This window comes from Anomalospiza imberbis, chromosome 1, assembly GCF_031753505.1.
Source record: "Anomalospiza imberbis isolate Cuckoo-Finch-1a 21T00152 chromosome 1, ASM3175350v1, whole genome shotgun sequence".
In the NCBI taxonomy this organism is placed as follows: Eukaryota; Metazoa; Chordata; class Aves; order Passeriformes; family Viduidae; genus Anomalospiza; species Anomalospiza imberbis.
Genome location: NC_089681.1, coordinates 431,518 through 458,806, shown reverse-complemented (window position 1 = coordinate 458,806; position 27,289 = coordinate 431,518). Strand labels below are relative to the sequence as shown.

The 27,289-nt window shown below is 46.5% G+C and overlaps 1 protein-coding gene across 1 annotated transcript in view; it reads right to left on the bottom strand.

Annotated features, from left to right (window-relative positions):
- ZC3H3 (zinc finger CCCH-type containing 3) overlaps positions 1-27,289 on the bottom strand; it is a 127,070-nt gene that overhangs the window by 48,625 nt on the left and 51,156 nt on the right. Inside the window, exon 4 of the mRNA XM_068172118.1 lies at positions 26,452-26,602. Within this exon, the coding sequence (XP_068028219.1) occupies positions 26,452-26,602 (151 nt within the window). The remainder of the gene's footprint in view (positions 1-26,451; positions 26,603-27,289) is intronic.

Here is a 27,289-nt window from a genome sequence, read left to right as displayed (position 1 = left end):
TTTAGCATTTTCAAAACCTGGGAAAAATTATGAATTTCAATGAGCACCTATTAAGCTCCTTAATTACCTAAATAAAGACATACCTTCCCAATAAATCCCCCTGACCTGGAAAAGAAAATAGTGGCAAATAAATTTAATGGTTATCAACCAATGAGAACAGAGATTCCTCCAAAAGAAAACCCCCAAAAAAACAGAAACATGGGATTACACCTGCAAGTAGGATTGTGGAGGGGTTTTTCATGGTTTTCCCCAGTTTCCACATCCCACAGAAGGAAGCCTCCTGCCAATCCTTACGTAGACTGGATAACTTTTCAAATAATTCCACTTGGAAAGACCAAGGTATGAACAAAATATCCTGATCTCCTTGCACTGGCTTCCTAAATGGCTGCAAAATTTACAGGCAGCTTTGGGCTAAACTGAGGGGGAACATTCCACAGAATCATGGGATGGTATGGGTGGGAAGGGACCTTCAAGATCTCCCAGTCCCACCCCCTGCTATGGGCAGGGACACCTTCCACTATCTCAGGTTGTTTCAAGCCCTGTCCAACCTGGCCTTGGACACTTCCAGGGATGGGACAGACACAGCTTCTCTGGGAATCCCACTCTAGTTCCTCCCTACCCTCACAGGGAAGAATTTTTTCCAATAACCCATCTAACCCTGACCTCTGGCAGTGGGAAGCCATTCCCTGTATCCTGTCCCTCCATCCCTTGTCCCAAGTCCCTCTCCAGCTCTCCTGGAGCCCCCTTCAGGCACCGCAAGGGGCTCTGAGCTCTCCCTGGATCCTTCTCTTCTCCAGTCTGGACATTCCCAGCTCTCCCAGCCTGGCTGCAGAGCAGAGGGGCTCCAACACTTGGAGCATCTCTGTGGCCTCCTCTGGATATGCTCCAGCAGCTCCACATCCCTCTGCTGTTAGAGTCCAGAGCTGGAGGCAGCTCTGCAGGTGGGGTCTCTGAGTGGAGGGGCAGAAATTCGTCCTCTCCTGCTGCCCACACTGTGGGATGAGCCCAGGACACAGGGAATTTCTGGGTTCCAACATACATGAATGAGGCACATTCAGTTTTTCATCCACTAACACCCCCAAATCCTTCTCGGGGCTGCTTTCAATCCATTCCCCATCCAGCCTGGGTCTTTCCTTGGGACTGTCCTGTCCACTTGCAGGACCTTGGCTGTGGGCTTCCCGAGGTTTGCACTGGCCCAGCCTGTAACAGTCCCTCTGGATGCCCTCTCTTCCCTGAGGTATCACTATTCCCTCCCACGGGATTTTTTGCCATTTCCCTCTGAAAGCCATTCAGCCCCACGCTGCCATTCCCTTTCATCTCTCCACTGTGTCCATGAAAAGCCAGAGCTCCACATGGCACTTGGCAGCTCCTGCAGGGCTCATGATCCCACTTGAAGCCAGAGAAAGCCCTGAAATCCTGCCAAAACCTTCCAAAAACACATGAGATCCAGTAACACCTCGAAGAGCTCAGAGCAGTGGGAGAGGAGAGCTCTCTTCCCTGGCCCTGTTTCCTAAATCCCTACTATTGTTTGTAACCCAATTCATTCCTGCAGGAGATGGAGAGCCTGGATACAGACCCAGCTCCATGTGCCAAGCACAAAAAACAGGGAAATAATTTGCCTTGTTATCAGCTGTGCTGAAGGACTGGTGTGGCCAGGTAAGGAGGGCAGGGATGGAACTGTCCTGGGAGAGCTGGGGGGGTCCAGCCTGGAGAAGAGAAGGATCCAGGGAGACCTCAGAGCCTTTTCCAGTGCCTAAAGGGGCTCCAGGAGAGCTGGAGAGGAACTTGGGACAAAGGATGGAGTGACAGGGAATGGCTTCCCACTGCCAGAGGGCAAGGAAAGATGGGATACTGGGAAGGAATTCTTGGCTGTGAGGGTGGGGAGGCCCTAGCACAGGTTGTCCAGAGGAGCTGTGGCTGTCTCATCCCTGGAAGTGTCCAAGGCCAGGTTGGACAGGGCTTGGAGCAACCTGGGACAGTGAAAGGTGTTTCTGCCCATGGCAGGAGGTTGGGATCTTCAAGATTCCTTCCAACCCAAACAATTCTTTAAGCCTGTGCCAGTGCCTCACCACACTTACAGGGATGAACTTTTCCCCAGGATCCCATCTAATCCTGCCTTCCTTCCTCCACCACTGCCCTGTTCCAGTGCTTGACAACCCCTTTCATTAAGAAATTCTCCCTGATATCCAATCTAAACCTCCCTTGGCTCAACTTCAGGTCATTTCCTCTTGTCCTCCCCACCCCCTGACAGCCCAACTCCAAACCATCTCCTTGATTTCCCTCCAGCCCTGGGCCTGATCCCACCCACAGCAAGCCACGGGAGGATCCTCGGGAACAATTCCAACTTCTCCAGCAAAGTTTGCGCTACAAAAACACCTCCCTGGAGATGAGACAAAAGACCCTCTGGAGAAGACAATTTCCCAATGTAAAGCTGTTTTCAAGGTAGGTCAAGTATCAGCCCAAACCCCCCTGCCAAGGTCCCGTTAAACCGCTTAGGCTGAGCCTGAGAATGGAAATGCTGACAGTCCCTAATACTCGGCTTTCCATCCCGCTGCTCTAATGCCGGCGGCGGATCAGTGATTACACCGGGAAGACCGGGAACTATTGTTCCGTTAATTAGATTCCTTTTACCCCCATTAGCTCAGGCGATTGGACAAAGTTCATTAGAGTTTAACTCTGATTAGCTGAAATGGATCTCACGGAGCTCCACGCAGGTGTTGCCGGATTCAGTGGCTCCATTTGGGAAGCTCCAGGACCTGTGCCCATGTGGATTAATCCTTAATTCCCTCCCAGACAGTGTCCTACCACCCTCAGTGATGGGCTAAAACCAGAGGGAAAGTGAGAGCAGCTCCTAGACCTTCCCCTGTCCTGGCACAGAAGCGATATTCCTCCCTCTGCTCATCCCTGTAAATCCCATTTCAGAGGTCTGGATGTGCTCCAAGCACTGGAATATCCCAGGAAGGCTAATTGCCGAGGATCATTCCAATGCTGTGTCCGTATCCCAACCCAAATGGTTCCAACTCTGAATATTTATCACAATAATCACTCAGACACAGAGCCAAATCCCACTGAAGGCTTTCCCTCCTGCCTGTTTTCCAAAAATACCTGGGATAATTGCTTTTTCCAAAGATATTTTCCCTTTAAATGCTCTTTTTCTCATGCAGGAAACAGCAATAATACTATGAAGAGCCAGAACAGCTGACACATTTTAATTAAAGTAAGTATCTCGGACAAGGAGCAGGATTCTATGGAAAAGCAGGAACTCAGCATGGAAGAGGTTAAAGAAATTCACTGGCGCTGCGCTAAAGGGAATTATCCCTGGGAAAACACCAGCTACTGGCTGCCTCTGGAAAACCCCATGCCCACAGGTTGGACTAGGGATGGATACACATCCACAGGTGAGGCATTTTGAAAACTAAATTTAGATCTGATTAATTAATTAAAATTTAAATTAAATTTAGCTACAAAGGCAGAGAAAACAGTGCATAAATGATTGTTTCCCCTCTAAAGAATTGTTTTTCCTGACATAATATTAAACTTAAGGAATAAATAAGAAATTCAGATGTTGACTCCAAGCTTATTTCTCCAAATTTTAAGCAGGTGGTTGCATATCTGTCTGGTGGTCTCCTTACCATTTATAAGCTGACCCACAAAACAACTGGAGTGGTGTTGTCAGCTCTGACTCCTTGGCATGAATTATCGGCCTCCCTGCAATTCCATGATCCAGCAAATATTTAATTTCAACGCTGTCTACACCTGGATAAGTGTATACATATCATATATAGAATCATGGAATCATTTAGGTCGGAAAAATCACGAAGATCACGAACTCCAATATCATGAAGTCCAACCTGTGATCCCAAACTTGTCACCCAGACCAGAGCACTGAGTGCCACATCCAGGCATTCCTTGAACACCTCCAGGGATGGGGACTCCACCACCTCCCTGGGCAGCACATTCCAGCCCTTTCCATGAAGAAATTTCTCTTGATGTCCATCCTGAAGCTCTCCTGGTGTAGTTTGAGGCCATTTCATCTTTTCCTGTCCCTTGTTCCCTGGGAGCAGATTCTGACCCCTGCCTGGATCTGCATCCTCGCAGGGAGTTGTGCAGAGCCAGAAGGTCCCTCCTAAGCCTCCTTTTCTCCAGGCTGAGCCCTCCCAGCTCCCTCAGCCACTCCTGGTGCCCCAGATTTTTCCCAGCTCCATTCCCTTTCCTGTACACATTCCAGCCCTTCCATGTCTGTCTTGTGAGGGACCCAAAATTCCCGCCAGGAGTGGAGGTGTCCTAGCACTACCAGAACAGGGTGATGGACACTGCCCTGGGCCTGTGGACACAACATGGCTGCTACAAGCCAGGTGCCAGTGGCCTCCTTGCCCACCTGAACTCACATTTAGCCACTGCCACCAGCACCTCCAAGTCCATTTCCATCTCTCCAGCCCTTTATCCACAAGACTGGAGCATTCCATGAGGTTGGTGCAATCCAAGTGCTGAATCCAACACTTGGCTTTGTTGACCTTCACACCGCTGGACTCGGCCCATCCACCCAATTTCTATTTACATATACAATACATATTATATATATTTTATAAATGTAGACATGCATAATTAATAAATATGGATCTATAAAAATTTGGATTTGCTTCCAAGAGAAAGAGAAGAAAAAAAAAAGGTCCAACACTTCTGAGAGCGTCAGTCCATCAGATACTCACCAGGAAGACACTTAAAGGAACTCAGCTCCGACTCGGAATATGTGGAATGGATAAAAATGATTCAAAGGCCCCCATCAAGGGGCAGGGGGTTGGTTCCTTGTCGTAATTGCATCGCCTACATTCCAAAGGATATCGCTCCATTATTAAAGGGTCGGGACCATTTTATGTGCTCACATCTCTTCAATTGGAATTTGGATCAATGGATGCATTACAAGCTTTGCCTTTAAGAGCCTAATAAACAACAAGATGGAGAGGAATATTCGCTGGAAGATGAAGCTTTTAAAAATCCATTTCCAGGGGAGAAAACGGGACGTGGTGAAGGGGGGGGCAAGTGAACCAAAAATCTAGAAATAAAGTTGAAAAGGTCAGGATAAACCTGAGAAAAAAGGGAATTCTGCCCCTCTGCCCCACTCAGGTGAGACCCCACCCAGAATTCTGCATCCGGCCCTGATGCTAACTAACATCAGAGGGATGTGGAGCTGCTGGAGCATATCCAGAGGAGCCACGGAGATGCTCCAAGGGTTGGAGCACCTCTGCTCTGCAGCCAGGCTGGGAGAGCTGGGAATGACCAGACTGGAGAAGGGAAGGATCCAGGGAGACCTCAGAGCCCTTCCCAGTGCCTGAAGGGGCTCCAGGAGAGCTGGAGAGGGATTTGGGACAAGGGATGGAGGGACAGGACACAGGGAATGGCTTCCCACTGCCAGAGGTCAGGGTTAGATGGGTTATTGGGAAGAAATCCTTTCCTGTGAGGGTGGTGAGACAGTGGCACAGGATTCCCAGAGAAGCTGTGGCTGCCCCATCCCTGGAGGTGTTCAGGGGGAGGGGGGGGGGGGTTGGATGTGGCTTGGAGCAACCTGGGATAGTGGAAGGTGTCCCTGCCCATGGCTGGGCTTTGGAATGGAATGATATTCCCTTCCTACCCAAACCATTACATGATTTTATAATCTGGATGTTTTGTTGAGATAGATAACAAGCTACATTTATAAAATAAACAAAAATAAATAAAATAATTTATCAGTAAAGAAAATAAATTTATCCATAAATAAAATTATAATTAAAATAATAAATAAAATAAAAGCCCTGGCAGCATTTGCACTTCCAAACAGCCCAGAGATGCTTTTAGACAGGGATTGTGGGGGAAAAATTGGACAAGTTTTGGGTTTTATAGGATTTTGATGGCGCCATCAAAACTTGGCACATTGTGTTCAACATGTGCCCAAAGACAAAACAAATTAATTCTTGCTCTCTCATTAAGTCCAAATTAGCCCTTTCCACACCAGACTTGTACGGAGCTGTCTCCCTCTACTGATACCAGACCTAGAGCAATTCCCAAACTCCCAAAAACCTCACAAAAGTCTCCAGGACAACCAAAAAACTGGGGAAAACTTCCTAAATGAACCCAAAACTTACCTCCAGCTCGCAGTACTGACCCGACCCTCCTCATGATGGGATGTAACTTCCAAGGCAACTTCCCTGACATCATCATCCCCCTCTTCCCATTTTTCCATGGAGAAGTGGATGGAAAAGGATTTGTATGATGCTCTAGGGCATCATTACCTGCTCTGGAACCCCTCTCACCAGCAGAGAGGTACCACCAGCACCTCAGTTCCCACTGAGGGTTAGGTCCTCATGAAGTTGCTCAGCCTCCACCCCCACCCCAGGACTCCCAAATATCCCCATGTAGAGCATCTCCACTCCAATATGTCCACAGAAAATCCTAAAATGTCACCTTCTGAACCAAAGTTGGATCTAACACCTGATTGAAGGGGAAAAAGAACAACCAACCAGATGTGCTTCTGAATTTATAAACAGTCAACACCAGCACAAATGGATGAAGCAACAGCTGGAAGAGCTGGGAAGGTTTTTGGCATCCTGTGGCACACAAAAGCTGGAGGAACACTTTTCCTGGGACTCCTGACGAGCAGGAAAAGTTGTGAAGTTCACCATTATCCAGAGCATCGGGAAAAACATGCCCTCGCAGCGCTTATCCTGAGTTGATTTCCCTGGTTTTCACAGATGGGAAATAAAGGCAAAGCTTCCCCTGGGAAGAACAGCATGGACACCCACAAGCGGGGGATCTGCTGGGTGTTCTTCAGGAGCTGGGAGTTGGCCACCTCACCACATGTCATACAAAGATTTCCATCCACATCATTAGGAAATGCCATTTCTCCCCTTATCCAACCCCAAATAATCATCCCAGAAATCCCTCTGACCAGAGGAGCATAAAAGACCCCATACCCCAGGTCAGGACTCCAGAGGGAAGAAATCAAACCCATGAATTCAACATTCTGGATCCCTGTAATCAACTAAGCCACTAAAACTGATTAGACCCACTCTGGTGCTGTCCCAGAGATGGACCATGAACTGGGAATGGTGTGTACTGTGGGAATTGCTCTTCTCCCTGTCTCCAACAGAGCTGACTGCAACCCAACTGGACCCAAGACCGGTACCAATCCCATCCCACCAGCAGGGAGAGGACGGAAAGCAGAGCCTGGAGAAGAAGACAGCGAGATGGCCGTAATTTATACTCTCCTGCCTCTACTTTATGGCTTTCTTAATTCGGCTCCTGCTACTATTAATGTAGTTAATGTTGAGATTATATCTATTTTCTGGCGTCAGGCAGTGATTTATCCAAGCCATTTTTCCGGAGCCGGCTCCCACGCTGTTAAATCAAGCGACTGCCAATTAAGTGCTGACTGAGGAAGTGGATGCAATCTTAACAGAGATCTAACCACAAATTAATCCAGGCGTTCAAGTTCGCAAGGCCGAAGCGCTGAACCGTGCCGAGCTGGGAAAGCAGGAAACAAAAACAACCCCCAAAACAATGGGGGAAAAAATAAAATCCACCACTGACCTGGAGAAGGAAAGAAGGAAGTCGCCTTTCCCAGTGGGATGGTGCTCACCAGTCAAGCTTTGGGGGGGTCACTACTTTTGGGGCCATCACCCAGCAATGAAAACCAGGCAGCAGGAGGAGCATGGATTGTGAATTCAAGAGTGGGTTTGGAAATATCTATCTGGCAGACTGAAAGTGGGAATGGGAGCTCTTTGATCCACCAGCAACTCCAGGTATCCCAGAGTTCATGCAAGACCAAGTTGTCTCCAGGTTTGCAGGAGAGTCCAATCACCTGCCTAGGGTTAATTTTTGATGTGAAATCATAAAGTCCTGAAATGGTTTGGGTTGGAAGAGACCTTAAAGATCATCTCATTCCAGCCCCTCTGCCATGGGTAGGGATACCTTCCACTAGACCAGGTTGCTCTGAGCCTCATCCAACCTGACCCTGGATACTTACAGGGATGGGACAGCCACAGATTTCTCTGGACAAATCTCAAATTCCTCTGGATGTCCCAATGCCCCGAGACAGGATGTGCCATGATCAACAACAGCAATGCCCAGAGGCTTTCAGGAGAGATCACAAAATGTTTGAGGCTGGAAGGAATCCTTGGAAGTCTGGCCCAATGCCCTGCTCAAGCAGGGATATCCAGAACCAGTTGCCAACCACCAGGTCTAGATGATCGCTTTAAATTGGCAGAGGGAAGGATTAGATGGGATATTGGGAAGGAATTGTTCCCGGAGATGGTAGGGAGGCCCTGAAATGGGATTCCCAGAGAAGCTGTGGCTGCCCCATCCTTGGAAGTGTCCAAGGGCAGGTTGGACAGAGATTGGAGCAACCTGGGATAATGGGAAGTGTCCCTGCCCATGGCAGGGAGTGGAACTCAATGATCTTGAAAGTCCCTTCCCACCCAAACCCTTCTATAGTTTTCAAATACCTTAAGGGGGAAGATTTCACACCAAAGATGGAGGGGTTCTGGGGTTCCCCAGTATCTTGGTGGGACTGGGACTGGTGGGAGTTGGTGCATCCCACTTGGTGGGACCTTGGATGCATCTAGATACCAGCTCACATTTGCATATCCCTATGCCAGGTAGGGACCAAAATGCCCATGGAGCATCTCCATGGATGTCACCATCTGCAGGAGGACACAACATGACCAGGTTCAGGAGGTTCCCCTTCGGCAGATGGCCACCAGGAACAACAGAAATTACTCCCAACTTTTTGTCCTGCTTTCAGAAAGAAGCGAAACAGCTCTTCTCCTCCCCAGCCTGCGACTCAACCATTAGAAATCCTTCCCTGCATCCATAATTTGCCTTGGGAGCCATAAGGAAGAGCAATACATGACACTGAGAGTGATTATTAATAATGGTGAGGAGTCGTTGAGATAACAGCTCATGATAAGTGGGGAACGTTTTTATGGTCCTTGAATATTGAGCAGGATTTAAAAAATAATTAAAAATAAAAGAGTAGGAGAAATCCAACCCATACATAGAGGGCAGAAAGGAAATTCTGAAGATCATGGTGTTACAGACACCCCAGTGGCCAGGGATTAAATAAGAATAAACTGAATAAAAAGGCTGCAGCGTGTCCTGACAGGTGAAAAGGGACCTTTGGGGAGGAGAGGAGCAATTCCTGCCAGCTGCAGAAATCCAATCTGAGGGAAACACCGTCCAGAGCTCCCATCGTAAATACTCAATCAACAAGGACAAACGACTCTGCGTCTCCATCACAATAAAAAGAACTTGTCCCTGAAGAAGAAAAGGTTCCAGGAAGACCTCAGAGCCCTTCCAGTGCCTAAAGGGGCCCCAGGAGAGCTGAAGAAGGACTTTGGGCAAGGGATGGAGGGACAGGACACATGGAATGGCTTCCCACTGCCAGAGGGCAGGGATAGATGAGGTATTGAGAATAAATTCTTCGCTGTGAGGGTGCCGAGGCCCTGGCACAGGTTGCCCAGAGAAGCTGTGGCTGCCCCTGGATCTCTGGAAGTGTCCAAGGCCAGGTTGGGTGGGGCTTGGAGAAACCTGGGATAGTGGAAGGGAATCTCTGCTCATGGCAGGGGCTTGGAACAAGATGATCTTAAAAAGTCCTTTCCAACCCATATCATCTGATGATTCTATGATTTTTCAAAGCAATTAAAAATCCCAAAGTGGTTGAAGTGTACACAGGGACTCCAAGGGGATCAGGGAAGCCTTTACCCAATTTGTGCCAGTCTCCCATAGAAGCTCTGCCCTGCTCCAAAACTCCCAGTGCTTTCCATGAGCTGCAATGCCACACAATTATCCCAGCTTTACACTCAAATTAAGTCCTCAAATACCATCAGGGAATACTTTAAGCAGGACTTCAGAAAGTCCTTATTAATCTTAGCATTAAAATAATACACATTCATCTCCAGCAATAGGTGAGCCAGCAACCTGATGAATACATTACCCTAAGGTTTTGCATTAAAAAGGATAATTTCCTTGAATTTAGCTGACAAAAACCCACTCACACAAAGGGATTCCAGGTCACCTTCACCACGACATCCTACTGCAACCAATTGGTGAGATTAGCTCAGAACCACTGGGGGAGAAGGGGCTGATGAATTTGAATTATGCAGGCAGACCAAAAACTATTGATTATTGTAAAGTCAGTTTACTACCACCCTTAAACGTGGCCTAAAAGCGGTATTTAAACCAGTGTTTAATTATGTAAGTTGGCTCCACAGGACTGGAGTTTTCAGGTCTTCCTTTTCCAATTTGAAGCCTCATCCAGGTTCTTTCTGGTCACATAATTAGTTATTTTTGGGGGAATCCACCACGGGTTAAGTGCTGCACAATGCATAACGTGAAGAACATCTTGGCCCCGAGATCCAGCATTGTAACTCACCCGTGGAACCAGGTCCTCGGCCAAATCCCCTGCTCCACTGACAATGTGCTTTAAATCACATTTTTACATTGATCCAATTAACGCAGCTCTTGCTAAACCAGACAATTTCTGAGTCTTCTCCTGAGCACTGTGTGTTCTTGGTTGGGTTTAAAAGTGGTCAAGAAGTTGAGGACAATCCCAACTTTTCTTCTCTCTTTTCATCTTGATGGCACCTGAAACCACTTGAAGGTGGTTCCTTCCCCAGTAATTAACCTCCAAAAGTGACAATTCCCAACTGTAGGGATGCTCCCCTAAGCATGATTTGTTTTATCTCTTTCAAATCCCATCAGAATATCCTGGATCTGCTCATGTCCCACTCTCCGTGTCCCCAGGACAAACGGGTTGGAGAAGGAGCTTCTCCTGATTTTCATGATCCTGACCTCATGTCATTCTAGTGAGGAGTTGCCAGGAGGAGCATGGCAAGGAGCTCACACTCAAAAGGGCTCAACAGGAGACGGTGAGGACGGAAAGGTCCAACAATGGGAAGGGAAAACTCCTGAAATGGGCTTATGTATGGATGGGCAACATCCCAAGTCCACAGTCCAACCACCCTGAGCTCTGGTGGCACCAACGGCATTTTCCCAAAGCTTATTTAACCCCATCCCTACACGGATGGGCTCCAACACCTCCTCACAATGTTGAAGTCACACTCTGTGAGTTGTCCAAGCTGGTTCAACGGGAAGTTTTGCCATGGGGATGCCCATCACAGATGACCCCAAGTAACCACAGCTAACAAGACCTTTCCACTGTTGGGATTTCACCCATCTCTCTCTTCCCGCACCTCTGATCCTGCTTCTCACGACTCATGTAAACAGATCCTTGGAGCTCAAGCAACATCTAACCACCCACCAGTAGGAGAAGCTGCTTTGAGCAGGATGAACCAGCTCCATTTATCCGAGCTGTCATTCCATCTCTGAAAAAATCAGAGGAAGAGACCTCAATGTCTCAAAATGAAAAAAAATCCTCACGTACAAAATCCTTTGAAAGCGGCTCCAAATTAAGAGCTCCATCGAGGCTGTCAAGCCCCGGCGAGCTGAGTCTCCAGCACCTTCCCTGGGAAGGGGGAGCTCAGCCCATTTATTTGGATGATGAAAGCAAAGGGATCTAAAAATTGCACTCCTTCGCTAATGAGCAGACGAAGGGATCTGTAAGCATAATTCCAGAGGCTGGTAATATTTTATATAATCGGCAAGTGGTTTAAATTGAAAAGCCCCAACTGAATCAATATTTACTGCATTGAAACAAAATGAATAGTAATAAGTCACTAAGCTCCCTGTCCTGTTTCATAAAATAAAAAATTATAAAAATGAGCACAGGCGCGGAGCGACCATCACATCAACTTTTACGGCACTCGGGGAGTTGTAACCGACTGTTCTCATCAAATCCAAATTGTAAAAAACCTGCCTTAGGAAGCCTCACTTCAGCAGCGCTGACGGGAAAAAAAAAAGAGGGGAAAAATAGGAGGTGAGAGTTTCACCAACGCAGGCAAAAAGACTCCCAAAGCTGTGCTCCCTGGGCAGGCAGAGCATTCTTGGATGCTCCACAAAGTGCTTTCTACTGGATTGCACGCAGGGGATTTGCCAAGATGCCCTCTCAGATGGATCCCAGCCCCCAGAGGATTTTGCCACAGCTCCGGATGTGGCCAATACAGCCCCTCCCTCATGTTTGCAAGTTGGTTGGTGTCACCTGTGCACAGCTGGAAATGATGCAGATCCATGAGGAGCTGCCCACTCTGGGACCAAAAAGCAGGACCAGGGTAAAATTCATCCTACCTAATTCCCTGTCCATCCACAAACCCATGGATGACACAGGATTAATGTCAGGGATTACAGACGGGCAGCGCATCCAGTCAATCCTGTTGGACTGAAACAGATTGCCCGGAGAGGGTGCGGACTTCCCCATCCCTGCAAGTGTCCAAGGCCAGGTTGCACAGGGCTTTGAGCAACCTGGGATAGTAGAAGGTGTCCCTGCCCTCAGCAGGAGGTGAAACTGGTCTTAAATCTCCCTTCCAATCCAAATCATTCCATGATTCCACGATTCTAATCCCACATCTTCACATGTTTTACAAGGAAGTCCTTTTTTCTTCCTCCTTATTCATCAGCTTTTTATTTTTAAAAATCCAGGAGTTCAGAAAAAAACAGACATTGACGGGCTGGAGCATGTCCAGAGATGGGAATGGAGCTGGGGAAGGGTCTAGAGCACCAGGAAATGCTGAGGGAGCTGGGGAGGCTCAGCCTGGAGAGAAGGAGGCTCAGGGGAGACCTTCTGGCTCTCCACAACTCCCTGACAGGAGGGTGCAGCCAAGTGGGGCTTGGGATCCGTTCCCAGGGAACAAGGGACAGGACAAAAGGAAATGGCCTCAAAGCTGTGCCAGGAGAGGTTCAGGATGGACATCAGGATGAATTTTTTCATGGAAAGGGTTATCAAGCCGTGGCACAGCTGCTCCCAGCAGGAGTGGAATCACCATTCCTGGAGGGATTTAAAAGCTGTGCGGATGTGGCACTTGAGGACATAGTTTAGTGATGACGTTGGCAGTGCTGAAGGAATGGTTTGACTCAATGAGGGCTTACCCAGCCTCATTGATTCCATGATTCCACACCCTGATTTGAGTTGAAACAGTGTTATTTTAGATGCAGAAGAGACTAGGAATTTGTTTGAGGGAGGGAACAGAAAAACATTCCCTCTGTCTCCCACAACTCCCACGAAGTTCCTTCCCGTGACACAAATAATGTTTCCCCTTTGCCCCGTTTTATCCCTGCGCTTAAAAAGGAATTTAAAGCAGCAGAGACATCACCTTCAACACTCCCTGCTCCTCCTTATTGAGCCATAAATCCTTTTCCGATATAAAATATCCGTAACTGGAATAGCTTTGGGGTTTCCCTGGAGATTCACCCCTCATTGCCTACGTTTACATCCTCCTTTCCACACCAGAGGCTGGCAAGAACACAGACCTGGATTCACTACCAACAATTCCAGAAGTAATTATTAAATCTCCACTAATTTTTTTTTTTTTGGGGGGGGAGGGGAATTAAAGGAAATTATCTGCAATCAAAACGTTACTTCAGCTCAGAAAACCATTCCTGCTCACAGACAGGTGGCCGCGGGGATCCATGCCAACTTTGGGAATCCCTCTGCTCTTTTTTTCCCACTTTCCCAGCTTTAACAGCTGTGACCTCTCAGACCTCCCCGTATCCTCCTGCAAATCCTCCTTCCAGGCGAGCCCGGAGGGCAGCAGGAGCTGCAGATGCTGCGGAGCCCGACTGGCACCTGGGGATGGATGGATGGATGGACCAGGAACAGGGAAGCTGCCGGATGCAGATGGTCGGCTTTGCCGGTGCCAAGGGCGGTGGCGAATCCGGCCTCATGCTGAAATCCACACAGAGGTGCCAGGATCCAGCCCGGGAAGAGCCAAGGAAAGGCTGGATGGTCCTGCATCATCCACACATTCCCTAATGGAATAAAACCAAGGTTTGGAAGGGAATACAATGGCTTCATCCCAAAGGAAGCTCCATCAGACAGAGAATTTGGATGTAGAAAGAGGAAATCTCAATGCTCGGCTGGGGAAGAGACCAGACCTGGTAGGAGGGATATTAGTCGGTATTAACGAGCTAATTCCAATTATTTCCAAGGCAGCAGAAGGAAATAAACACCCTGGGACTGAGAAAGCTGATTACACAATCCCAGAATAATTTGAGTTGGAAGAGACCTTAAAGATCATGTCATTCCAACCCCCTGCCATGGGCAGGGAACCTTCCAGTAGATCTTCCAAACATTATGTAGGTTATGGACATGAATATATAATTATTTAGGATTTTTTCTCCATGTTTAGTACAACAGACACTTAAACTCAATTTCATTACTTCAGCCGAAGGGTGAAATTTAACCCATGGGAGAGATGTACAAATTCCTTCCTTCCTTTTCTTCCCTCTATTGCATGAAGCCCTTTCCAGCTCCTGGAAAACGGATCCTGCTGCCCAGTGAGGCTCTCAGAGACCTTATTTAGGACCCCTCCTCGTTTACCAATCCAGGAGTTTTCTCCAGCTTTTTTAGAGTACTTTATACCTTTTTGTTGGTGGGGGATATGTTCCCATGCAGGGCCAGGAGTTGGATTTGATGATCTGTCCAGCTCAGGATGCTCCCTGATTCCCCCCCGCACGATGAAACAGATGGATCCATCCTTCAGCCTGAAAGAAGCCTAAATGTTTACTTAGCCTGGACAGAATTAATCAGTGGAAAACGATGCTCCAGCACTTGCCAAGTGACCTTTTTTGCCCCCAAAAACCGGATTGCTCATTCCTGAGCTCCGAGACCTGCCCGGGCACAGCCCGGAGCTCAGCCCAGATGCTGGCACCAGTTGGACTCAGCTCAGCGCAGCAGCTCACAGAAAAGTTTAAAGGACTTTATCCCAATTTTATTGGGATAAGAAGTAATTCAGGGAATTTGTGCCCTGTGGAGCTGCCATTCAGCCATGTTCTGTTTCCCTCTTCCTCCTTTTTTGGGTGCTTTTTCTTTTAAATCCCAACTTTTACACTGGAACTGGCACAGGAGAACGTCAGGGTTCGATCTGCTAAAAGCTTGGAGAAGTTACAACCCTTTGTAGGAAAAGCCATCTGGGAAAAGGGTGGAAAAAAAGCAGCTCTGCCATTACTAATCTCTTATTAGAGTAGATATTTAGGAATTAAATACATTCCTCACTCCCACAGCTGTCACTGTCAGGTGAAAAAACAGGGAGTGTGTAAATATCCAGCACTGGAAAATATATTCTGTTAGGAGGGATAGTTAGCCTTAGAAAAAACACTTCCAAAGGGTCCAAACCACTTCAAAATGAGTTTTAAATACAGCATGTTGCAAATTTGGAAAACTTTATCCACAGGGAGATTTCATCTGTTGAAGCCTGGGTTAGAAAAGGTGAATAATATCCCACAAAATTTATCTTATTTAAAATTACAGCTGGAGTTTAGGGAATTTGGATGGAGAAAAGGAAGAGCTGAACATGAATCTCTCGTGGTCCCATGAGAGATTTTATCCTGGAGCACCTGGGCAGGAATAAATGGATGCCCTGGAACAGAGGGAGAAGCACCAAGAGGGTTACAGGGTTTTAGAGACTGGCTCCAAATCCTGACAGAACCACGCTGAGCTCCTGGAGGACTTTGAACAAGATGAATCTCAAGACTGGAAGAGGAAGGATCAATCCTCTGCTGCCTTCCCAGGGCATCTGCCCTGGCTGCCCGGAGCCCATACCAGAGCCTGCACACTAATTCACAAAAAAACAGCATTACAGCTGTAATTAACATTTTTTATGGAAACGTGAAATGGTTTGGATGGGAAGGGACCTTAAAGACCATCTAGTTCCACCTCTTGCCATGGGCAGGGACACCTTCCACTATCCCAGATTGCTCCAAACCCCACCCAACCTGGCCTTGGACACTTCCAGAGATCCAGGGGCAGCCACAGCTTCTCTGGAAAACCTGTGCTAGGGGCCTCACTACCCTCCCAGGGAAGAATTTATTCCCAATATCCCATCTATCCCTGCCCTCTGGCTGTGGGAAGCCATTCCCTGTGTCCTGTCCCTCCACCCCTTGTCCAAATTCCCTCTCCAGCTCTCCTGGAGCCCCTTTAGGCACTGGAAGAGACTGTGAGGTCTCCCTGGAGCCTTCTTTTCCCCAGGCTGGACACACCCAGCTCTCCCAGCTTGGCTCCAGAGCACTCAGAGAATTTTTGACTTTTTCCACCATAGGATGGGCAGGACCATCTCCAATTTGATGTCCCAGCACCTGGAGATGGCACCTAACATTGGAGAAAAGCTCTTGAGTTACCTGAGCCTATATTTTCACCTCTCCCACCTGAGTTCCTGCACCAGATGATCCATCCCCAACCCAAAACTGCTGACCCACAGCTGCAAACTCCCAACTTTTAATCCCTCTAAAGCTCCTTGCTAAGGATGTTCCGCTTTTCTCTGACAGCTGCTGGACTTGGAAAACACGGAAAGGCCTCACAAAAGCAGAGGAAAAGAAATCCTGGCTAATAAAAACCGCTCCTGAGCAAATCCTCCTCGAGCCACCCCTGCAGGTGCTCTCAGCCTACTAGAAACACTAAGGAAAACATATTAACCCAAAATTCTATGGGATGGAATGGTGGGAGCAGCCAGGCAGGAAGACGTTGCCCAGGAGCTTATTGAGGAGTGGCAGCACTGCGAGTGGCACCTCTGCCCTGTGGCACAACAGAGGTGATGACCTTCAGCCTGGTTTTAGTCCCTATGGGATCTTTCCACTTGGTTTGTCCAGCCCTGCGGGCTGGGAACGCTTGTGGAGCACCCTGATGGAATTGGGACATGGTTCCTCATCCCAAAACATTCATGAGCCCCCTGCACCTCTCCAAGCAAGCATTTCCTGGAATGCAGAGTCTCCTTTTTTAAATCTGACTTATCATCTCAGTTCATCTTATTCCATAGGATCCTTTGGTTGCAAACTCTATCAGGGCTCCCGAATCTCCTTGTCCCTGACCCACAGCATCCCAAAAGTAGTGGCGACCCTTCAGAGTAGATCTAGAGAGCCAACCTGGTGCTGAGGATGTGAAATTCACACTGTAAATCAAACCCATTCCAACAAAACCACATCCCTTGCTTTGCTCTCACCTGGCCTTGACAATCCAAAGTCCACCAGAAGCTGCTGAATAACCTCGGGAAAGGTTTTATCTACCAGGGGTCAAGTTTGAACCTCCAAGACTGATCTGTGAAGCCCAACAACTGAAGATGTCTCACTCAGGAGACCAATTTTGAAACTCTGTCCTGACCCAGGTGAAAATCCCACTGAGAATGCTGCCGATTCCAGTTGGAAACAGTGGCACTGTGCTCTCCGACAGTGATTTTGCACCATCAAATTTGGTTTGGGATGGGGGGAAATGGGACAGAAAGAAGACACTCCAATTATGTTATCCAAGCTATGGATGACTTCCAGACGACTTGCATCCAACTTGGGAATCTTAAAAGGAATTTTTTCACAAAAAAATGACAAACTGGAATGGGCTGCTAGAGACATAGTGGAATCAAGGAACAGCTGGACGTGTCACTCAGTGCCCTGGTCTGGGTGACAAGGTGGACATGAGTTGCAGGTTGGACTTGATGATCTTGGAGGTCTTTTCCAACCTAAGCAATCCTGGGATTTTGTGATCTCATGCCAAAGGGTGCAGCAAATCCAACATCTTACGTGGCAGGAAGCCGGTGCCATGTTGGGGGTTCTCAATGGATTGAGCTGGAAAAGCCTTTTCAGGTCATCAAATCCAACACAGCTCCAGCATGGGATGAAGCTGCAAGATTTCCCAGGAAGAAAAGATCTGGTTTACAGAATGCTGGGCTCCCCAACAAGGATGGTCCAGGCTCCAGGGAAGAGCTGATCCAAGATTCACACAACACCCTGCCGAGTAAATAACCCCTCACTGTCCCTGGGATCGGATGTGGCAGTTTTCTTTTTAATGGAATCCATTCGAAATGCAACGACTCCATTAACCAAAATTAAAAAAGGAAAATCCCATTATTCCTAAGGATGTTCATGTGCATTTAGAGCTGGTCATTAACCCCTAAGTCCTGCTTTTATTTTGGTTTCATTACTTCCTCCGAAGTGGAGCTCGATTACTGCGGCTGACCCAGGAGGAGGGAACGGGAGTGCTTCCCCCCAGCACCAGCAGCCTGGAATTCATGGAAAAGCAGGAAAAATCCAACCTCCCAGCATAAGGTCGCCCAGGAACTGGACAGGACTGGGCAGACTGAGAGGACTGGGGGATCAGGGCAGGGAGTAGGCGTGGTGGAGTCCCTGAATCCCGCTGGAAGCTGCACAACTTGGATTTGCTGCTGAATTTGCCGGGTAGGAAAGCAACTGGCTGGGAGAGATGTTTGGGAGAAAGAAAATGGGAAAAAAGAGGGGGAAAATGAAAAGTGGAGCAAGAAGAAAAAAAGAAAAGAAGAAAAAAAGAAATTAAGGAAAATATGAAAAAATATTTAAAGGGGAGTGGGGAAATTAGAGAAAAAAGGAAAAGCGAAAATGGGAAAAGGAGAAAATGAGAAAAGGGGAAAATGGGAAAAGGAGAAAGAGAAAGGGGAAAAAAGGAGCAAAGGGTAAAAGGAAAAAAGGGGGGAGGAAAAAAAGGAAAAAGGAAAGAGGAAAAAGAAAAAGGGAGAAAAAGGAAATGAAAAAGAAAATCAAGAAGGAAAGGTGAAAAAGGAGGGAAGGAGATAAAATAGGAAAAGTGAAAAAAGGAAAAGGAAAAAGTTAAAAGAGGGAAATAAAGGAAAAAAGGCAATAAAAAACAGGGAGAAGGCAATAGAATAATGAAAAAGAAAAAAGAAACAAAAAGAAGAAAGAGGAAAAAGAAAAATAAGAAAAAAAAAGAAAATAGGTAAAAAAGGATGGAATAAAAAAAAAGAAAAAAGGAAAGAGGAAATAGGGAAAAGAAAAAAGAAATAAAGCAAAGGAGAAAAAAATAAAGGAAAAAGGAAATAAGGGAAAGGAGGGCAGGAGATAAAAGGAGTAAAGAAAAAAGGGAAAAGGGGAAAAAACGAAAAAGGAGAAAAGGAAAGGGGGAAAAGGAAAAGAGAAAAAAGGCAAAAATGTGAAAAAGGAAGAAGACAAAAAAAGGAAAAAGAAAAAAGATTAAAAGTAAAAGGGGGAAAAATCTAGTAAAACGGAAAAGAAAAAAGATAGCAAAGGCAAAACAAATTAAAAAGGAAAACAAGAAACGGGAAAGGGGAAGAGGAAGAAGAAAAAGAAAATAACAAGAAAAAGAGGAAAAAGATTAAAGAATAATGGGGAAGAAGAAACAGAAGTAAGAAGCAAGAAGTAAGAAATAAGAAATAAAAAGCAAAGGAAGACAGAAGAGAAAAGTGACTTTTCCCCAGTCACTTCTCTCTTGGGAAGGAGGGGAGCACCAGGAACAGGGAGGATTAATCCCCAGCTTTGCCCCAAAGAAGTGCCATTGTTTTTTAAAGCCTCTAAACCAGACCAGAACAGAAACTAGATTATGCTGGGCCAGATGTCAGGGCTGCTCCGAAGCAATCCGGGTTGTGCATCTCATCCCAGCCTCATTAAAGGGATTAAAAGTACTTCCTATAGAAACAAAAAATATGGATTTCCAAATGGGAGTTACTGTTCCCTCCTGCCTATAACAGCTCCAATCCCAGCAGATGAATTTCACTTTAATGAGATGTCATTTTGGAGAATGGTTTAACATCCCTTCAAAAAAAATCCGAGGCCTAAAACCTCGTCAAACCACGTCGGGATTATTAAAAGAAAATTTACCACACAGACAAAATAAAATCAAACAAAATAGGAGCCGCCAATTCGCAGAATCCATGACACGGCCGTTTTTAAATGTGATGGAAAAGGCTTTCCAAGTTATCTGCTTAACCACAGGCTTTCTGTTTACTTCTCACTTTCATGTCAAATGAATTTGGGAAGAAAAAAACTGACAGGAACTTTAAGGCCATTCGTCACATTCCGACTCCATTCGCAGATTAACGTGGCAAAAGCCGGGAAGGCGGAGGGGGGATTTTATCATCTTGATAAAAGGAAATTAACTCCCCGTGTCCCAACCTCTGCCCTCTGCTCACGATTCCCTCGCCTCCATTCAGGAATATCCCAGAGGAATCGGCATGAGGAGGCAAAATCCCACTGGAGCATCATCCTAATTAAATAAACAACATAAAAGTCTGTGCTTGAAATCCCCTAAAAGTGGGAGACTGAACCACTTGTACTACTTAAAGCAGCATCCTGCTCAAAACATCAGTCCAGTTTGTACTCCAAACTGGTTTTGGGAGGTTGGGATCCCACCTCTTGGACCCTAGAAGGTACAGACTGGCAGAAAAAATAAATGGATCAAGGAAAAAAGACAGCATTTGCTGAGATCTTTAAAATGCCCATCCCCGTCTGCTCACAATATATGGGAACGTCGATTAAAGCCTCTCCCGTCGGAGCACTCGGCAATTTTCTGCCGCGGAAGCCGACGTTAACAGTTTTCCCTGTTTTCTCTGCAACTTTTGAGATGACACCCCAGAAAATGTGGATTTGCTCCATCCACTGTGAATTACAGCCCCACACTCTGCTCTCTGTTCTCAGCTCCAACTGCTGACCTTCCAGGATCGTGAACAAAGAATCCCGTAACAGTTTGGGTTGAAACGGGCATTAAAAACCATCGAGTTCCAGCCACGGACAGGGACCTCTTCCACTGTCCCAGGTTGCTCCAAGTCCCATCCAACCCGGCCTGGAATACTTCCAGGGATGGGGTAGTTGCAGCTTTCCTGGGCAATCCGTGCCAGGGTCTCACCACCATCCCAACCCAACACTGGGTTGTACAATGAGCAACCAATATATTCCAAGTGCTTCCCAACAGTTCCCAGAAGTGTTGGGTGACCCCATCCCGTTTCCTGAATGGATGTACTTCTTAGGGACCCTCAGAGTGCAACCAAAAAGCTCAGAAGTGATGGAATTAGTCTGGTTTAACCCATTACTTTCCACCAGTGGGATTATGGTGGACGACTCAGTGCAGACCCTGATTGCCCCAGACTCCAACACAACAAGAGGAAGATGGAAAGGATGAGAAAGCTTCCCCGGAATTCCCAAGGATATGTTCTCCTCCCCAAAAGAGAGGGGATATATTGAATTTTAGCATTCACTTCATCCACAGCAAGTCAACCACCATTCTGTGGGAATGAGTCACAGGAATTGGAATGCATCCAATGGGAAACACGGAACTCTATTTCGTAACCAAGATTCCTGTTCTCGCCAGATTCACATGGATTTAGAGAGAAAGGGTTAATTACACACTAACAGCACACCAGGACTGACACCTGTGGCTCCACCCACTACAGAATAACATGGAAAATAATCTACCACAGCAGGAAAGCCAAGTGCACTTCCCCACCACACAATCCCTTTGTCCCAAGGCGGTGAAATCATTTCTGCAGGGAAACTTGTAACAGCACTCAAGGAATGCCAGAAAAATGGAAAGGAAAATCAGGAAGGCTTCCCTGGGAATGGATGACAGGGGCTGCATGAAATGGTCCCATCCCATGGAAGCGTTCAAGGCCAGGCTGGATAGGGATTGGAAAAACCTGGTCTAGTGGAAGGCATCCCTGCCCATGGCAGGATGGTTAGACCAGATGCCCTTCCAAGGTCCCTTCTAAGCCAAACCATTCCATGATTCTCTGAACTGGATCATGAGCTGGGTCAGCCCGTTGGCAATTGGTGTCTAAAAGATGTTGTTAAGGGAGCAAAAGAAAATCGGAAACCCAAAACCACCCACTGTGCAGGAAAGGAAGGGATGGGACAAGGAGGTTGGTGTGTCCAAATGACCTGGAACACAATATCCCAACCTCCTGGAGAGGATGACTGGAAGGGATGGTGGTTTGTCCTCCTCTTGGATGCTCAGTTGTATCTCCCCTTTCCCAGGGAAGTGGCCCTTGCACCCACCAATGTGGCTGAGCCCCACTTCAAAACCTGCATCACCCACTTTATTCTTCAGCTCGAATCCCTAAAGGCTTCAGATCTTTGAAACCTGGGGGAGAAATCCTTATAATCACCGTATCACAGAATCATTTAGGCTGGAAAAGACCATCAAGTCCAAACTTTGACCAATCACCACCTTGTCAACCAGATCAGAGCACTGAGTGCCACATCCAGTCATTTCTTGAAAACCCTCAGGGATGGTGAGAACTGTTTGCATCTTAATCTGTTCAACATGCTCCAGGCCATGGAACAGAACAAAAGAGAAGAAAATAAAAGGAAAAAAGAAAACTAAACTGAACTACATGAGCAAATCCTCCACTGACAAGTTCCTTTCTCCTGAGCTGGCATTTCTCTGACAAATGTTGGATTATCTTGTTCTTTACTTATTTATAGTGCTGGAGGGGTAGGATTCTCCCTCAAGAGGTGCCGCAAAGTTTTCAGGAAGAAATATCAGAGTTTCCCCAGCAGTGCCAGACACAACTCATTATTTGCAGACAGGTGACTTTTGTTTTTCACACTTGCAGCAGGATTTGAGAAGAAAACTCTTCAAAGTGGGTCAGTGTTTCATTCCCCCACTGGGGGTCTATAAGCTCAACTATAACTCAACTCTCTTCCCAGAAATGTTTCTTAGAAGTGGTTCTGTCTCTCCAGAGAGAGACTGGAGTCTTCTGAAGGAGTTTATAGAATCCTAGAATATTCTGAGTTGGAAGGGACAGACAAGGATCATCTCGTCCAACTCCTGGTCCTGCACAGGACACCTCAAAAATCCCACTCCATGCCTGAGAGTGTTGTCCAAATGCTCCTTGAGCTCTGAGAGTTCTGGGACCATGACCACTTTCCTGGGGATCCAGATTCTCTGGGAAACCTGTGCAAGGGCTTCACCAGCCTCACAGGGAAGAACTTCTTCCTGATAGCCAATCTAACACTTAATGGGTTAAACTTATTTTTAGTGGGAAGCCATTCCCCCTTGTCCTGTCACTCCTTGCAAAAATTCCCTCTCCATCTTTCCTGTCAGCCCCTTCAGGCACTGGAAGGCTGCACTGAGCTCACCCTGAAGCTTCTCTTCTCCAGGCTGAACAATCCCAATTTTCTCAGCATTTCCTTGTAGGAAAGGTGCTCCATCCCTCTGATCATCAACACAAGAAGTCTTCTGCTGCCTCTGTGCAAGGTCTATGACATGTGGACATCCCATTTTTTTGGTGGCCACATCCACATGGACCATGGAAAGAGGTTGGAAGCAGGAGAAGCATCACTGCCAAATCTCATTATGATGCTTCATCCATCCCAACTCCTCCATGGCAAATCCCTCATCCCTTTCCCAGCAGAGGGAGGCTGTGAGGAGAGAGGACATCTCCCTCCAGGATTTTTAATGGATGACCAACCTCAATGTCACCAGGAGCAACCAAAATTTAAGGCCAGCAAATCACAGCCCTTGTGAGCTGCGCTCCCAGCAAAGCTGCGGGAGATAAGGGGGAGGAGTGAAAAGGAGAATCAATAAATCTTAACCTCATTCACAATGATCTGGAGCTCTTATTAAGTAAATTAATTTAAGTTAATTTAACTCGATCATGACTCCCGATCACAGTGATTTAGTGAGGGGGAAATTGCATTAGGAAAGGCCACACTCACCAGATAGAAGAACGGAAGAAAATTAGATCCACTTAGCAATGTGAATTAATATGGAAATAGCAGGTGTAAATTTCACCTTATCAAGAGAGTGAAAATTATCTTCATAAATTTGGAGAAATAGGCCCCGAGTTGCTTATAAATCTATTTATAACAAAAATATTACAAAAAGTGGAGTAAAATTAATTTAAAATATACTCCCACCTATCACCTCGAAGAAAAGTCAGCAGCAGGGCCCAGTTTTATCCAACCCAGCACGAAGGGAAGGATGGAATTCATTCCCAAGGGACTGACATCATGTACCTCCAGCAACTCTCCCTGTCACTCATTTCCCAAAGCCACATCCCTCTTCATCTTAGTCTGGTGATTTGAGGATTTATTGGCAAAAAGGGCGATATCCTGGATGTCCCAGCAAAATAAAACCCTGGCATATTACTTCCAGATACCCAAAAACCTGGACTTTATGGAAGAAATTGCTCCTTAGTGCCAGTTAGGAACCAGTTTGGGAGTAGCACTGGAGGGTAGCACCACCAGTTGACATCCCACTGCTGGCTTAATGGGAAGAGGATATTAAAAATATCAAATTATTATAAAAACATGATAATTATTAACATGAAAAATATAAATATTAAAAATAATTAACTACTCAGTATGAAAAATAAAACTGAGGTGACTAAAGGGGTGTCCCACCATCACCAGAGCTTCTGCTTGCTTTGGAAAGAGCAAAGAAAATCAGGAAAAAAGCAGATCCTGGTGTGTTGCTTGTGACAGATCCGAGATGATGATAGGAACGATGGAGCAAAAAATCCCGTAAAAATTCCAGGAGAAGCATTTGCCATGTGCTTCCTCCAGACAGGCCGGATGATTGATCACCCCCAACGAAGGTAATTGGGAGATGGAGATTTATGGCTTCTTTAAAACATAATTGTTTTAATTTGCTGATGGCATTTTATCAAGATTTGTCTGAAGCAGCTGTAAGATCTAAACTACACCAATTTAATGAAGTCAGAGATTAATACAGAGAAGATGATCTTACAAGTGGGAGCTCTCAGCCAATCGTGGCAGAACGCGGTCGTTCCTTGGAAAATCACCACTGGGTTGAGCAAGAGCCACCACACAGATTCCAGATGTTCCTGCTCTGAATTCCACGCCCGAAGCTTATCCCTGCCTTGGTTCTCAGCATGGATCCTCCATCCATCAACCATCCAGATCTGGAGTAACAAGGTGTGAGGGAAGAAGCTGAGCCCAACAGCTGGAGGATAAGTTGTTTTCTATTAATTAAGGCTCAAAGTCACAGAATCATTTCAGTTGGGAGGGACCTTCAAGATCATCTTGTTTCAACCTTCTGCCATGGGCAGGGACACTTTCCACTATCCCAGGTTGCTCCAAGTCCCATCCAACCTGGTCCTGGACACTTCCAGGGTGGTAAGCCCCTGGCACAGGTTTCCCAGAGAAGCTGTGGCTGCCTCATCCCTAGAAGTGTCCAAGGCCAGGTTGGAGCAACCTGGGGTAGTGGAAGGTGTCCCTGCCCATGGCAGGGGGTTGGAACTCAAGGATCTTAAAGGTCCCTTCCTACCCAAACATCCTGTGATTCCATGAAATTGCAGAACGATGGAGCAGGCAAAAAATTACATGGTTTGTTTCTGGAAAAGGAAATGCAGGAATTTGGTCCCAAGGATGTGCAAATGGAGATGGCAAAACAGAACAAAAGGAGATCTATGGATCTTAGGGATGATGCCCAGGTGGGAAAATATCACAGGCAAAAGTAGAATGTGAAGACAAAGGAGGAGGTGGTGTAGGTAAGGTTGACCATGAGCCCAAAAGGATCCATCTTCCATACTGGAAAAAGCACTTTGAGACCAGTAGAGTACAGGAGATGAGGAGTTTCTCAACCAAGAGCTTGGAAAATAGACAAAATAATTGACCCAACCTTTTTTACCAATCTCTCTGTTTATCCCATACTTTGCTTCATCACCCTGAACTCTTCCAAAACCTTCAGATACCGATTTGGGAATCCCAAACATCACTTTTAAAGGAAAATATCAGGCAAAGTCAGGCTTTAAAAACAGTCACCACGATTTTTGTCCCTCCACAGCTCTACCATAAAAGCCACACATCCTCAGGGCATTGATGGGGAATGACTTTTGGAGGAAACCACCTGGAGCAGGGAGAACAAAGCTGGAGAAGAGCAGCACAGGCTCTCTTTGCCCAAAATACTGCCAGTGACTCCTGGCATTTTAGTGGGAGGACAAGCTATTCCTGACCTAAAAATAGCCAAAATCTGTATTTTCACCAAACCCATTGCTTCTAATCGCACTTTTTTCTAAAGAATCAATTATTTTAATGATCTTCCTGCTTTACACAAGCTCCGGGTCTTGTCTTGGCCTCTGAGACGCTCCCTGGAAACATATCCACCTCCATTGATTTAGGAATGTTCCAACACAAGGTTACAGCACCTTCAGTGCTTCCCTTCTCTCGGCAGTGACAAAATATTTCCGGATGTTTCACCCATCCAGACAATTGGGAATAAACGAGTTTGGGATAGCACCTACATCCTAGTGGAAGTTTGGAGCATTTAACACGCTCCCCTTCATCACCAACATCCACACGTTTATTCATCCTCTTTTCAGCTTATTTAATTGCTCCATGGAAACAATTAATTCCAAGAGGGAATACATAAGAAGCCAAAGGTGTAAGCCGTTGGCACCAGCTCAGGATAACACAATTCCAAATAAGATTTTACACTTTAAGTCAATAAACTCAGAGTAGACCAAACAAAGGGAGAAATTAAACAGTGAAGATGCAACAGAAAAACACGGAGCCAACGTGGTAGTTCCCGTGGCTCCTACATCCCAACCAGCTGAATTCCAGGGATGGAAGAATTACCTGGATGTCACGGGGCGCCTGGTCTTCCAGGTGGGAATGGGGCTGGTGAAGGATGATAAGGCTGGAGATACCACGCTCTTCTTCACAATCCTGTAGCGTGTCTTTATCACCTTGTTGGCTGGGGGGCTCTTTACGAAGTGGAAGTTGGATCCTAGGAGAAAAAACATGGAAAAACAGGCCTGAAATTCAGGTGTGGATGGGCACAGGAGGGATCTCACCAACATTCTCACAGAATCATGGAATTTTTAAGGCTGGAAAAGACCTTTAAGATCATCAAGTTCAATGATCATTGGTCCCACACCCAACTTAAGTCCTACATCCAACATTTTAGCACCTAAAAAAAGAGGTGAAGTTTCAGGAATGGAACCAGTACAGCTGATGGTAACAGAAAGGTCTTGATGTGCTTGGGACTGATTTCACCAGCCCATCAGCAAAACCCTACCACGGGAATCACGGATTCACCAACAACACCTTGATCCCAACATCCACACTGGAAATAAATGTATGCCTTTAATCCTTGGCATTTTCATCATATCTTTCATCCCCCAAAGTGTTGAAGTCCAGATTGGACAAGACTTGGAGTAACCTGGGAAAATGGAAGGTCCCTTCCATGGACAGGGAATTGGATGAGCTTTAAGCTCCGTTCCAACCCTACCCATTCCCAGATTCTCTATGTTGCAGGATCATCTACATCTCGTGTTATTCTGCAGAATGTTTCATGCAATTAACAGTTCTACATTTGACTGTGGTTTTCCTCCATGAGCTTTTTTTTCCCAAGCTTTCAGGAATGCACCTAATTGGCCGACTTTTATAACATACAGCTGTAACTGCCCAGATA